Consider the following 14,664-nt stretch of genomic DNA (forward strand, 5'->3'; position numbering starts at 1 on the left):
AAACTAAAACTTATTTATTATATTCTGTAGAATTGATAATTCATATCCCACAAATGTATTAACATCCTATCTACTAATAATATAAAAATAATTTTATTTAATTAAATATAAAAGCTATTTTAATTAATTAATTATTTATTTGAATTCTAAATATTTCTCTAATTATATTTTATTTAGTGGGTGAAATACCTGGTCCTAATGAAAGACGTAGAGCAGCAAGCAGAGAAGAATTAAATCGGCCACTTCAATCGCACACAAGAACAGTTTCAAGAAGTGTCAGCGTTCTTGCACCTTGGAAACCTAGACATTACAGGGAATCTTTCGAAATAAATTATGATCAACAATTGCATCCAAAATCATTGGCGACAATGAGACGTAGACAAAAAAGTCGTGAAACACTAAATCGTCGGGGAAAAGATACACGACGAAGCAAAGATAATCTCTCAAAAACTGGTAAAAATCAAGCATATAAATGTAGCATGAAATGTGAATAGAAAGTTACAAAAAATTTTATAAATTTTAATATTAATGTATAATTTTAATAAATATAAAATAATTTTTATTAAACTAAAAACAATTTTTTTTTGTATAAAACTTTATAAAAAATATAAAGAAATAGAAAATAAAAATACATTTTATTTGTGAAAGACATTTTTATAAATATACAGTTGAGATAAAATAAATAAAAAATTTAAGAAATAATAATTTTGGAAAAATAAATAAAATAAACATAAAAATTAATATGTAAAATGGCTCATTGAAATTTATTTTTTAATTATAAATAAGTTAATTAGATGAATTTTACACGAAATGATTTTATTTTGATCTTATTTTATCTAGTATAGAATTAAATTATTGACTAAATAAATAAATTTTCATTAAAGGTTCAAATAAAAAATTATAAAAACTTTTATAATTTCCTTTATGATCCGATAAATTACAATTTTTCAAAAAATTTTTTATATGTTTTGTAATAAATATTTTTAAGTTTTCAAATATTTCAAATTCAAATCATTTATTTTAATTTTAAAAAAGTTATCATGTTTTAAAAAAAAGGAACAATATTTTTTGAAATTATTATATATCTTTTAAACATCCTATATGATAGATTTACAAATTAAATAAATTTTTTTATTTACATCTTATAGCGAGAAATTATATATTATAATAATGAATTAATATTTAATATTTTACTACAGGTACGATCAATCGTAGTACCCTGAAATCAAAAGACAAGCAGAAGGTGGATAGAACTGTTTCCACGGAATCGTTGGCCATCAAATCACGGAGCGTTAACTCGAAACCAGAATTGAGTAGATCTACATCGGTTCCACGTGATCCGAATAAAAGTGCTGGCTGGTTCAAGCTGAAAAGCAAAAAATCCCGAACTTGAAGGGAAGGCCATTGATCAATGCTAGTCTTGAATTTTATAAGTAATTTATAATCATAAGTGATTAACAATATGATCGATTTATTATCAAATTATGGAGAATATGATTGAACAAGTTATTATTTTATTTACTGTTTTTTCTAATGTGATTTTCTAATGAAATCCACACCTCAGTGCATAAAAACCGTTTTATAAATAAATAATTCTTATTAACTGAATAAAAGATATTTACAATTTTTTTTGTTTTAATATATAATTATTATAAACAATTAATAATATAAATTTAATTATAATATTAAATCACGAATCGCATTGTGTTTATTATAAATTGTATTTTTTATAAACGAATTATGAAGCCAAATGCGAATTCTAACAAAATGCGAAATTATTTAAATATATGTGACATTATTAAAAATATTATCTTTTAGTTGTTTTATTGATTAATAAACTATCCTTTTAATATATGAGAAATAAATGAAATGAATAAATGGCAATAGAAGAAGATCAGTGAAAAACAACAACTAAAAGATATAAACGTATTTTTTATTTCTTTGAAGATCTAGTTTTCTTCTACAATGAAGCCTTCTCTCTACCAAATTTAACAAATTAAATTTATTGTGTAAGATGAGAATGCATGCAAAAACAATATTATGTTATTATTCTTTTTTCTAACAAAAAACATTTATTTAATAAATAATTAATTTAATTTACAATTTTTCTATATAACAAAGACATATTATAAGTATATTCATAATAAATTATGAATGTAAAGCGTGTGGTTTCTAAAAACGGAAGAAATTAATTTCACCGTGAATCAGAGTGCCATTTCCGTTTTTTTAAGCATGTGTATACATTATTTCGAATGAAATCAAAATTTCTAACATGCAAAATATATTATATAAATAATTTTGTAAGGCAATAGTATTAATATAGTATAACAATATAAAAAAAAAAGAATATTTGTTAATTTGTATTACAACGATCATTATGATTAAGTTGTACAAGAAAATACTTATATTAGTTACATGTATAATTTCTAAAAATTTATTGTGCATAAGTTAATCAATCTTATATTAATTGTAAATATTTGTAATAATAATCATTATTTCTAACTATATTTTTTTATATTTGCTTTATTACGTTTCCACTTAATATTTTTCATTATCAATTATTAAACTATATAATTTCTTCAATTAATTTTGAATATTTATTGTCAACATTGAAAAAAATTTTTTAAAAATTATAAAATTTCATCTTTGTTAATTTTATTTTATTAAACAATTAATTTATTATATATTTTATTATATATATTAATAACATAAATTTGATAATTTTTTCAAATCTTTAATTTTTATTGGTGCTGTTTGTTTTTCTGTATATATATAAAAGATATCCATATGTAAATATTATATATGTTGACAGTGTACTGTTTCATATAATTTAATATTATTTATTAATTATAATTTTTTAGTTCTCTATAAATATATGAAAAAAAAAATTGAATGCCGAAGAAATGAAGTCCCAGAATGAATTATATTTTGTAACGCAATTATTATTCTTAAACAAATAAATATAATACCAAATATTTTTACTACTCGGAAAATATTAGTCATAAAGATATATTTGATAATTATAACTTGCTAAATAGTTAATAATTAAAAATTTATTATTATTTTTCATTTAAATAATAATTAAAATAATGTATTATAATTAAATTATTACATGTATAATATAAATTTTAATTTATATACTCTTGAACTTCAAAATGAAAAATTCCTTAAAAAATTTTAATTATTAAAATGAGGAACAAAAGTTTTCATACACTATTTTATAAAGAAATTTTAATCCAAAAGTTTTAAATAAATTTTAATGAATATACATATATACAAAAGACAATGTATTATATATGAAACAATTGTTTTCTTAATGAGATCTCTTTAAAAAGAAATTAATTTTCGAAATTTTATCATTTCATATTTTAAATATTTTAAAATTTTATTTTGAAATTTTTATACAATAGGCTAATAGGAATGTTAAATTCTTAATCTTTTTTATTTAATTTAAAATTAATTTAAAATTTTATTCTACTTTACATCATTGTAGAATTGTTTAAAAAATGAAAAAAATAAAAAAACTTTGAGCATTAATTTCATTTCCTTCAAATGTTATTTTATTAAAAAAAAAATCCATATATAACTTATAATTTATATATTCACAAATATTTATTAAAATTAGAATTTTTGAGTTAAATAAACTTCTTCGTAAAATATATGAAAACTTTTATCTCCTACTATATCTATAGATATTAATATTATAATACTCTAAAATGAAATACTAAATAAAATTAGACTTGTTCAATATTATCTACTTTATCCCAACAGCAAAGGATTGTTCCAATCAAAATTAATATCATTCCAATGTATGTATCTGAAAATTAAAGTAAAATTTTATATGAATACTAATATAAATTACAAATAACATATCAAATTACATACTAACTTTTATGTATTTTTTCTTCGCCCAAAATCGAACCAGTCATTGCAGTTACCACAAAAGTAAGCGAATTAGTGACTGGAATTGCCAATGATATATCTGTTTTACTCAAAGTTAAAAAATATAATATAGAACCACTTTGGTTAATAATAAATGGTACCAAATACTATTAATAAAAATAATTAATAAGATCAAAGTAATTTATATATTTAAAATATAGAAAAAAATCATTATTATATATTAGCAAACCTTTAAATTTGTAATAAGGAAAACAAATTCTTTAAAAAATTGACCAAATTTAGAAGATGATTTCACATTTTCTAAACCTTTAGCTCCTTTCTTAATAAATGGGTTGGTTACACCCCATATAAATGCCACAACAATAAGAAATATGATAGAATCTATAAAACAAATAAAAATATATTTTTAGAAAAATAAATTTTATTATATTATAAAATATTTTATAATTATTATATTATAAGATAAATTATATTATAAAATAAAATAAATTATATTTATTTTATTATCTTTCTGTATTCTTCAATTTATAAATCAATAAAATTAATCTAATTTTAATTTTTACCTAAAGATATTAACATTTTGGTTAAATTTTATTTCGGAACACTAAATATATTTAAAAAGTTATTAAATATTTAATATTTTTATTCAACTCTAAAAGGAAATAATAAATTATGGAGAAATTATAAAAAAATAAAATAAACAAAATTACAGTTTGTTGAAAATGAATTTAATATAAAATCACATTATTAAATATTATTATATTATTAAATATATATATTAAATATAAATAGAATTAATTAAAAATTTTGAAATATTATAAACTTTCTATGTAAAAGAATATACACAATATAAAATAATTGAACTAATTTTAAAAACATCATATAAACATATATGTAATCATTTTTATGAAAAAGAGAGAAGTAAGATTATACTTAGTTCTATATTATTACGATATGAATTTGGCGTCGATATATTATCGAATAATATCGAAAAGGTTAGCGCGGAATTTTTAAATCAATTATATGGATATGAAGATAAAACATTCTCTGTTTTATGCAATGATCGTAAAGAAAAAAAATCGAAATCTAAACTTTCTATTTCAATTATAAGTTTCTAAAATTGTTTATGTTGAATCGAATAATTAGATAGGGGATGATCGAATAATATGATAACGTGAGGTCATGAATGATTTTCGTTTGGAAATTTATTGGAAGAAAACTGAGTTATATTTAGTAATAATGAAATTAATATAGAATTCACATGTGGCAATTCTGATCAATTTTCTAAAAAAAAATGATGTAAATAACAAGAAGAATTAAAATTTAATGTATAAAAATTTATCTATTAAAATTATCTATTAAGTTATAAGTTATAAGTTATCTATTAAACATTTCGAATTTAAGTATCATATAATAATAAAATAAAAATTTAATAAATTATATATAGTCCTTAAGAAAGAAGATTTATTTACACGATAAAGCAAATAGATAAAATTAAAAATAAAATGAGAAATAAAATAAGGGATTATATAGAAATATATTTTATATTTAAAAAATTATTTAGAAGATTTTAAGCTAAATGAATGCTCATTCAAAAAGAAAGAGTTTAATCTATAATCATGATATATATGTATATGTATTATAATCATATCTCATTTATTGAGATTTTGTTGATATTTAATAATATAAAAAATAAAAGTAAAATAATACAAAAAGCAAAGTAAAAATTATTAATACGCATGAAATCCAAGCATTTTTATGTCTCTAAAATAATATTTTGAATAAAATATCAGAGCACTAAATAATGTTGTTAACTGCAAAATAATATTTTGTTTTATTATAATTTCAGAAAAAATAAAATCAAGGAATATATTTTCGTGTCAACAATTATCGCATTGTTTTTTATTATATTATCCATAACAGAAAAATTAATTAGACTTATACATATAAGATTGTGCTTAATGAAAAAATTTAATATAAAATAATTAAAATAACAATTTTTTAAAAAATTAAATATTATACTTTTAATATTTTATGATTTTATACTATATTTTAAATAGTAAGTTATTAAAAATTATTTTTTGTTAATAAAGATATATCCTTATTTTATTTTTCATTATAATTTAATATTCTATTTCTAGGTTTCTATTTTAAACGAATTTATTATTTCTTTTTTTAGTATATATTCTTGTTTTTTGTGCATTTCATAATTCAATGCCTGCATGAGGATGTTCATATATAATATTTATAATATATATAAATAATAAATAAATAAATATATATATATATATATATATATATATATATATATATATATAATACAATATTTTATACAACTATATATTTAATTCAATTTATAATTTACATTTGCAATATAAATATTTATTTAAAAATGAAAATGCAATTTTTTGGGGTTTTTTAATGCTCAAACAGTAAATCACCAAGTTTTTCATTTTTGAGGATTTTATATACAATATTGTAAGTGTATTATTACGTATGATTATATAATAAAATATTACCTATTATCATATATAATGTAGTTTACATAGTAGAATCTCTTAATAAAAGTAAATGTATTGATATTCTGTTATACAAATTATTCTGAATCATTCTGATTATTTCTGAGTTTTCTGAAATCAGTGTGATATACAATTATTATTAATTTTAATTTGTAAATACAAAATAATAATTTATCAGTTATTAATTTGTAAATAGAACGTAATATTATGTAATTCCTTATTTAAAAATTTATTTGAATAAGTTAAATTCTAGAATACTGATTATATATCACTTTATTCAAATAATTAAATCATTGTATAAATATTTTTAAATCTAGATGAATCATTATGACATTCGATCTATTTATTTATTTTCGAAATTTATATGAAAAAATCTGATTTCCAAAATTTCAAATTATAAAAGTTGAATATATTTTTCTACACAAACCTGTTTATTCTTACATGTACAGAAAATCACTTGAAATGATTTGAATTCTACAGATTAATGCACTAATTGAAATGTCTTTGTTTTTATATCATTTGAACAATATTTTTTATTGCAAAATGAAATAAATAAAAAGAATAATTGCATTATTTACGAGTCTTAAATAAAGCAGATTAAAATTATTTCAATATTGAAAAAGAATTATTAGCCAAATATCATATATAATTATATACCGATCTTACTTACGTGGATTCATCAACGATACAATGTAATTACAAATTTATAAGTTATAATAATTTTTCAATTGTAAGAATCTTTCTTTGAAATTAATTAGATACTTACCTTTAAATGAATATGAAATTAAATATATAATCATCGAATAAATTTCAATGCATATAATCTCTTCTAATTCTATTAATATAAACAAAAAAATATTAATAAATGTAATTGAAAAACCGACTTTTATCAAAATTTTATAAAATCAATAAATAATCATTAGAATATAAAAATTTGTTCATTATGAAAATTTTTACAAAAATAAAATTAAAATTATACATAAATTTACTGTAATTCTTTCAAAAAAATATACTAAGATTAAACATACTAAGATAAAACAGTCTTATTTTGTAAAATGTTCAAATTTATTTTCCCAAAAAGCAAAATAATATTTTTCATTAATTCTAGAATTATCCTGGAAATAAATTTTACAAATATTAAGGAAAGATCTTGATAACTAATTATTAAGTTACAACGGATTTCATAAAATTTATTTTCAAATTAATAAATAATCGAATCATATTATACCTGATCATTATAATACAAATTCATTTGAAATAATTAAAAATAAAATTTTCAATCTAAAACAAGGATTAAAAAATATTAGGATAAGAAAATCAATTCCATCAATTTCAAAGTTAATGATCTCGTTTGTATCAAGTAAGATAAATCTGAAAAATAAAAATTATCTCTATATTAAATATCTTTACAAAATAATTTAATCAAATCATAAATAATTAAATAAATAAAAGTAAAAAATTTTTATATTAATCTATAAATTAATATAAATAGAATACTATTTTTTAGATAACGATTCTGCTATCCATGCTAACTATTCCTTCTATTTCTCATCATTTCAAGCCATATATGTATAAACTAATACTCTTTCTCATTTGAGTGACATTTTATGATAAAATAGTCCAATTATCCAATACAAAACTAATTCTACTAATACATTAACTTCAATTATTTAGAACAGACACGCAAAAATATTAAAAACAAATTATATAAAGAATTTCAAAAATGAAGAAGTAATTCCTTTTTAATTCCTAAAATAATTTAAAATAAAATATTTTACTACTCCACCGTATAAATTACGGATGAGTTCCAATCCCCGAGATAGTTGGGAATAACGCATGGTTCACTTCAGCAACCTGACCCATTGCACTAAACTTTGTAGAAATAGATTCTGAGCCTGACAGGCGTGATTTAGATAGACCTGTAACAACTCGGCAACAGATCAATTAATATCCATGGCTTTCACTCGAATCAAATCATTCTCCGGCGCAGTAGTCCTTCTTTTTTCTTCCATCCATATCCCGATCCATTATCTTCGTTAGATTATTGTTACTTTTCGTAATCTTCGTTATCTTTTCTTGGTCCTCACTCTTCTTTCTGTTTCCTTTTGGTGACAAAGTGCATGCTTTTGAACCGATTTTATGACTGGCTGGCCTCTCCGCTGCAGCACAAACGGGGCAAAACATTTGCTGACTCTATGATCTGTTTGTCCGCAATTATAGCAGCAATCGCTACGATCCATGTTATCCGTGCAACTAATACCAACGTAACGCCAGGCAACGGAAACAAATAAATCCCGTCTGAACTTTCGTCTTGGTACAGTTATTCACCTTGGCTACTACTGACATGACGTCCGGCATCGAGTTATTTAGGCCTGTCAACAATAGTTCTGCTGTCTTGACAAGCCTTGTAATTCTTACCGTGAAATCACATAACGCTTCTCTTAGACAGTTGGCCAAGGCATCTGCTTTTGTATCATCCTTGGGATCTGGAATTTCTAAAATGATACCTCCGATTACCTTTTTAAACATATCTTTTGAACACCAATTACGGCCAAGTATCGATTTTGGATCTGACTAAGGTCAATGCCTGGATATACAAGATATTCTTGTCCGAATCCGCTGTAATTGTAATAATCATGGTTCTAGGTACTCTTTCTAATGTCTCCTTTTTCCTGCTTGATATTTTCAGTGAATTTTCTCAGCCACCACCGCATTCTTTTGATTCCTGCTCGTAGTGACATTGTTATTACCAAGGATGTCTTTCCAAGAATGTTTTGTTTACGTGTCTCATCCTCTTTCTTTCCTTTCGTCCGAAAATTTTGTCCTAAAACTCTTATACAAGTTTCATTATCAAGTGCTATTTTTACTCCTGAAATGCCATCTTCAGGTTTGCTTGTACGATAATGTACATATGAGAAACATTTTATAGCATAAATACGCCGAGTTACGTCAAATTCTAAAAATCGATTTTGATCCAAATTGTAGATTTTAAATACGAAAATCGCTGTTACGGTCAATCAGAATGATGTTTTCTCGCCGAATTACATTAAATTTTGTCCTCAAAAATCAATTTTGATCAAGTTTGTTGTTTTCAGCTTCAAAAATCATTCTTACTATAAATGATGCTTTAAATGCCATCGTTGTGATGTTGTCTAAAATACTTTTGGAACATATTGAATTCGTTCCTGAATAATTATCTTTGAATATGTTTGTTATTTGTAGATTTTCAGAATGATTTTTTTTATTTATTTTGTCAATATTTTGAATTGTTTCAAAAATTGATGTGTGTATTTTTGCATATTTCCGCGTATCGCTCACGATAATATATTTTTTATTAGAAAATGCGAACAGGGACAGATGACATAATTCGAAAAGTTTTTTGAATTAAGCTGTGAATAAAAGTAATATTTTTTATTTATATTTCTATATATTATATATAGAAATTGATATTATGCGAAGCTCAGTAATTTTTTTGTTGCTGGAAGAAATGCGAACTTAGCTAGCGAAACAGCTGGTCATTACTAGATAACTTGAATTCATCTGTCGTGGGATCGAGCGCAAAAGTCCTGATTCCCACGTGCTGTGACACGATTCGCAGTAAGAGAAATTCAAAAAAATATATTTGATATATATAATTTATATAATATATTAAAAAGCAGAAGGAACATTCTAATCTTATTATCTAATCGATATTATAGACCATATGACTTTTATATTTGTAGTATGAAATAGATGACTTGTCTATTCTTTTATTCATCTATAATTGTTATTTTATCCTGTTAAATTAATTAAAACATTGAGAGTGACACTAAAATGATAATGAAGTTATGATAATAAAGATATTTTCGTATTCCAAATTTTTTGTTCATGATGTAACAAGTTTAATCAAATAGATATTTGTGTTGAAATTCTTGCTGAAAACAAGATGCTGATAGGTCTGTCACTTATTAAGATTAATTAATTATTCATAAAATTAATTTCTTGTTAAATTAAATTGATAAAAATCAATATAAACTTTGCATATAATTCAATTATATTTATATAATCGACCAAATATTAAATTGCACATTAGAAGATAATAATTATATATATATATATATATATATATATATATATATATATATATATATATATATATATATATAATTATATATATAAATCTAAATTAAAGAAAGTTATCTATAAAATGACTAAAATGATTTTTATTTACATTTTTTTTTATTAAATTTTAAGTTTCATTTTATTATGTAATATTAAATTCTTCGTAATGTTAATATAAAATGTCTCAATATAAAAAAAGTGCTATTTATTTAGTAATTATTAAAAGTAATTATTAAAAATATTTATCTTTAAAAGTACAATATCTTTATTTCTTAACAAAGTGTTTATTCATCAAATTTTATATTTTATTTTTAAATTTATCATATTTGGACTTAATTAATTATAAATATTATAATAAAATTTAGATAAAAAATTTAAGCTTTCAAAGGAGAAATATGGAAATTTGATTGAAAAATTCATTCGTATTTAAAAAGATACATTTATTCCTTTTGCATAAACATCATTGTTTCTTCATAATAAGGTTCGCTTCGTTTTAGTCATTGAGAAAATAGTTTTTGAAGCTTTCTATTCGACATTGGTAATATTTGTTTTTTTTCAAAGAGCAACTCAATTATACAAATTGCTCACAAAAGAGTTTCTTTCATGATTAGATTAATTATTCAAGTATCAACTATAGTTTACACGATAATTTTTTATTTTCTGAGATTTTAATCAATTTCACGTTTATTATTTACAATTTCTGAATATTAAAATGTTGATTTTTAATTAATTAAAAGGCTAATAAGCAATTAATGAGAAACATACGTGGAATGATGTTAGTTCTGATTTTTTAATATTATTTTCTAGAGTTCATTAGATGAACAGCTGATATTATCTATGTAATCTTGGAAGTTGCTTTCGATCATCCACATTCCTGTAGGAATAACTTCCATTAGCAGGCAATAATTTCTAGATATTTGGACTAATAAAAAGTTGTCTGTTACGAAAAATGTTTGTCAATATTTTATATGTAAATATTTGAATCATTTGAAAGGAACAAAAATGTATGTTTCAATATATTGCTTGTTTTGGCAGTAGATATTTATTTATGATATATAAGTTATTTAAACATATTATAGGCAAATGACTACAATAGAAATAATTAAATATATCTAATTATTTGACTGATTGAAATATAAATATAAATTTTAACAAAAATATATGATTAAAAGTATTTATAGTAATATTAGAAAAATAATTAGATTGTTTCCATTCAAATGAAAATAAATAGAAATTTTACAATTGCAGATTTTTAATTATCGAAATATGTAAATCTTGATTTTTTAACAAAAAAATTAAAACCAAAAATGTATCAATATAATAAAAATCAATATAAACTTTGCACATAATTCAACGTTATATTTATATAATATTATATAATCGAATTGTTCTTCTAATTTAAATAATTTATTCATATTACAAAACTATAATTAATCAAAGATAATGTAAAGAAAAGAACAAATGATTAAATTATATTATATTTCGTATAATTTTTAAAATTTCCTCATCTTTGATCTTGAAAAAAATAGTGATCGGTGTACAAAAAAACGATCTTTTTCTTTCCATCGACATCTACTATGGATTCATTCGCGTTTTCTGGATCTCAAATTTATTGCCTTGATCGCAATAATAATGCATTATTTAAATTTTTAGAATTGAAAACATATTTGAAAGTTGATAAGAAACATTATTAAATTAAATTTGATAATAAAGTATAAATATATATATATATATATATATATATATACCAGAAAATAAGTATAGATATAAAAAATGTTATTTTATTTCAGGAAATACTTCTCCGAACCAAGTTGAACCAACACCATTTTTAGAATGAATACCAGATATTTTGCCAATATCAAAAATTGGTGAGCTCAGAATTAGATTTGAGTTTGGTCATGTAAAAAACGAAACAAGCCATAGATGGAGAAAAATAGTACTATTAAAAAACTATTAAATTTCATATTTGTAATATTTATATTTATATTACCAGATTTTCATTTTCCTGTCATTTATTATTGATTAAATAAGCTAGGATATCTTTTGAGAAAGTTTTACCACTAAATATAGTAAGACCTCTATTATTCGAATCTTATTATCTTATTATATGATTGTTTGAATATCTGTTATTTGAAAATTTAATTATTTGCATAATATTAGTGATAAAAAAAATTAAATACATATCTATCTAATATATTTTAATATATTTAATATATTTCAATAATAGGCTATATGGATTGGATCGATATTATAGAAGTTTGAAAATGATATCGTAAATAAAATAATAATTGAACAAATAAATCATAAAAAAAAATTAAAGATAAATTTATTAGCAAAAATAAAAATAAATCTGATGATGTTTTTGTAAACAGTATTCCTACGCATTTAGAATTATTCATAACAAGAGTAATAATCCTTATGTTCATTAATGAAGTTTAAAAGAAAAAAAATAATATAAAACTAGTAATTTGAAAAATAATTTGATAACTCAGAAGGAAAAAAGATCAAAAGGCTAAAAAACTGATTGAAACAAATACGAGTAATTTATAGTAAAACTGTCTTATATCATATGAAACACAATAATTTAAATTATTCAATTATCTAAAACTATATTACACACATAGACTATTGATATTATTATTATTAGTTTGATTAATCGAGATCTTATTTGTAATTTAATATATACTCAATCGCAAGAATTTTTATATACTATCTTATAAAAAAATTAAATTGTTATAAAAAATTTGATTTTAATGAAAACTTATATAAGGATTATAGAATAATTTTCAATATTTTTCAACAAAAAATTTCTATGTGAAATCAATTTTCATTTTTTTATATTATACAGTTTCTTTTGGAAATATTTTTTATTTTCTCCGATAATAAAGCATTAAATATTCTATAATTTAGAATTTTGCTTTATCTTGAACCATTATGAAATGAAATTATGAAATTATCCAAAGAAACAAAAATAATATTGAAACTTCAAAAACTCAAATTCATTCAAATAAGATTTCACTCCTATGAAATGATATTTCATAATAAAAAAATGGTTTCATATTATACTCATAATATTTCATATAAAACAAAATTATTGTTGATTTCGATAACACAATTTAATTGAATTTGTGAATGAAACGAATGAAGATTTCTGCGATTAACTGTATATATAATGTTCTTATTAACAAGTTAATAATGAAAAGAAGTATTAAAAGAAGTATTTTGTTTTAACATAGTATCTAAATTAATTTTAAGGAATTAAAAACTGATCTTATTTTATGTGTACATATATACATAACAATACAATATAAATGTATATATATTTTATCCTTTTATAAAAGTTCACCTTAATTAAAGAAAAGTAATGATTTTTGATAAAATAAATAATTTATATTTTTATAAAAAATGATTATATATATCATCTAGTATTAATATTAGAATTTTATATTAATTTTAGATTAATTAATATTCTAATATTAATATTTGTATTAATTATTTATATTAATTATTTATATTAATATTTATATTAATATTAGAATTTTCAGTTCAGTAAATAAATTTATGATACCATATATTTGTTAATTAATTTATTAGAACTGAATATATAATAAATTATGTTAAAATAATTATTAATAAATGTGTGAAATTATTAATTTATAACAATATGATATACTGTATATATATAATACTTTAAATCGAATGTTATTATAAGAGCTAAAACATATTTACATTATTTAATAAAATTTCGTTTTCTGTCTTCATATTTATTTATTTTCTAATACAATTTCTATGAATTTGTAAATCATATTAATATATTTAAAAATATAATTAAAATATAAACAAATTTAATACATAATTTCAAAACATTGCTATGAATAAATAATAATTTATTAAACTTAATAATTATAATATTGAAAGTTTAAAATTTGACATTAAAAATAAAAAAAATATCAATCTTTTGAAATAAATAAATATTTTAATAGATATCATTCAAATATTATATAAATTATTCTTTTAAAATAATCCGTTAAATTATTTTCGTTGTTGTAGAATTATTTCACGTTTAGAGGTTAAACGAATTGCATATTTTTTTCATTATATCATTATATTCATTACTTTTCCATCACTTTCTATAAAAGAA

General features: G+C 20.5%; 2 protein-coding genes across 3 annotated transcripts in view; one reads left to right on the top strand and one right to left on the bottom strand.

Annotated features, from left to right (window-relative positions):
• The window catches only part of blo (bloated), a 305,906-nt gene extending 303,399 nt beyond the window's left edge, over nucleotides 1-2,507 (top strand). For both annotated transcript variants that reach the window (XM_086915880.1, XM_086915872.1), the window contains exons 7-8: nucleotides 178-453; nucleotides 1,200-2,507. In XM_086915880.1, coding sequence (XP_086772006.1) covers nucleotides 178-453; nucleotides 1,200-1,393 — 470 coding nt within the window. In that variant the 3' untranslated portion in view covers nucleotides 1,394-2,507. The remainder of the gene's footprint in view (nucleotides 1-177; nucleotides 454-1,199) is intronic.
• A 528-nt stretch (nucleotides 2,508-3,035) lies between these two features.
• LOC100863870 (transmembrane protein 234 homolog) lies at nucleotides 3,036-4,950 on the bottom strand. The gene is made up of 4 exons (XM_003689665.4): nucleotides 4,467-4,950; nucleotides 4,133-4,284; nucleotides 3,890-4,049; nucleotides 3,036-3,817 (listed from the first exon to the last, which is right to left on the bottom strand). The coding sequence occupies exons 1-4, from the start codon at nucleotides 4,480-4,482 to the stop codon at nucleotides 3,735-3,737; spliced, it is 411 nt and encodes a 136-aa protein (XP_003689713.2). The 5' UTR covers nucleotides 4,483-4,950; the 3' UTR covers nucleotides 3,036-3,734.
• Between the last annotated feature and the right edge of the window lie 9,714 nt (nucleotides 4,951-14,664).

This window comes from Apis florea, unplaced genomic scaffold (genome assembly GCF_048593485.1).
Source record: "Apis florea isolate Af1SG1 unplaced genomic scaffold, ASM4859348v1 contig_2190_pilon, whole genome shotgun sequence".
Lineage (NCBI taxonomy): Eukaryota > Metazoa > Arthropoda > Insecta > Hymenoptera > Apidae > Apis > Apis florea.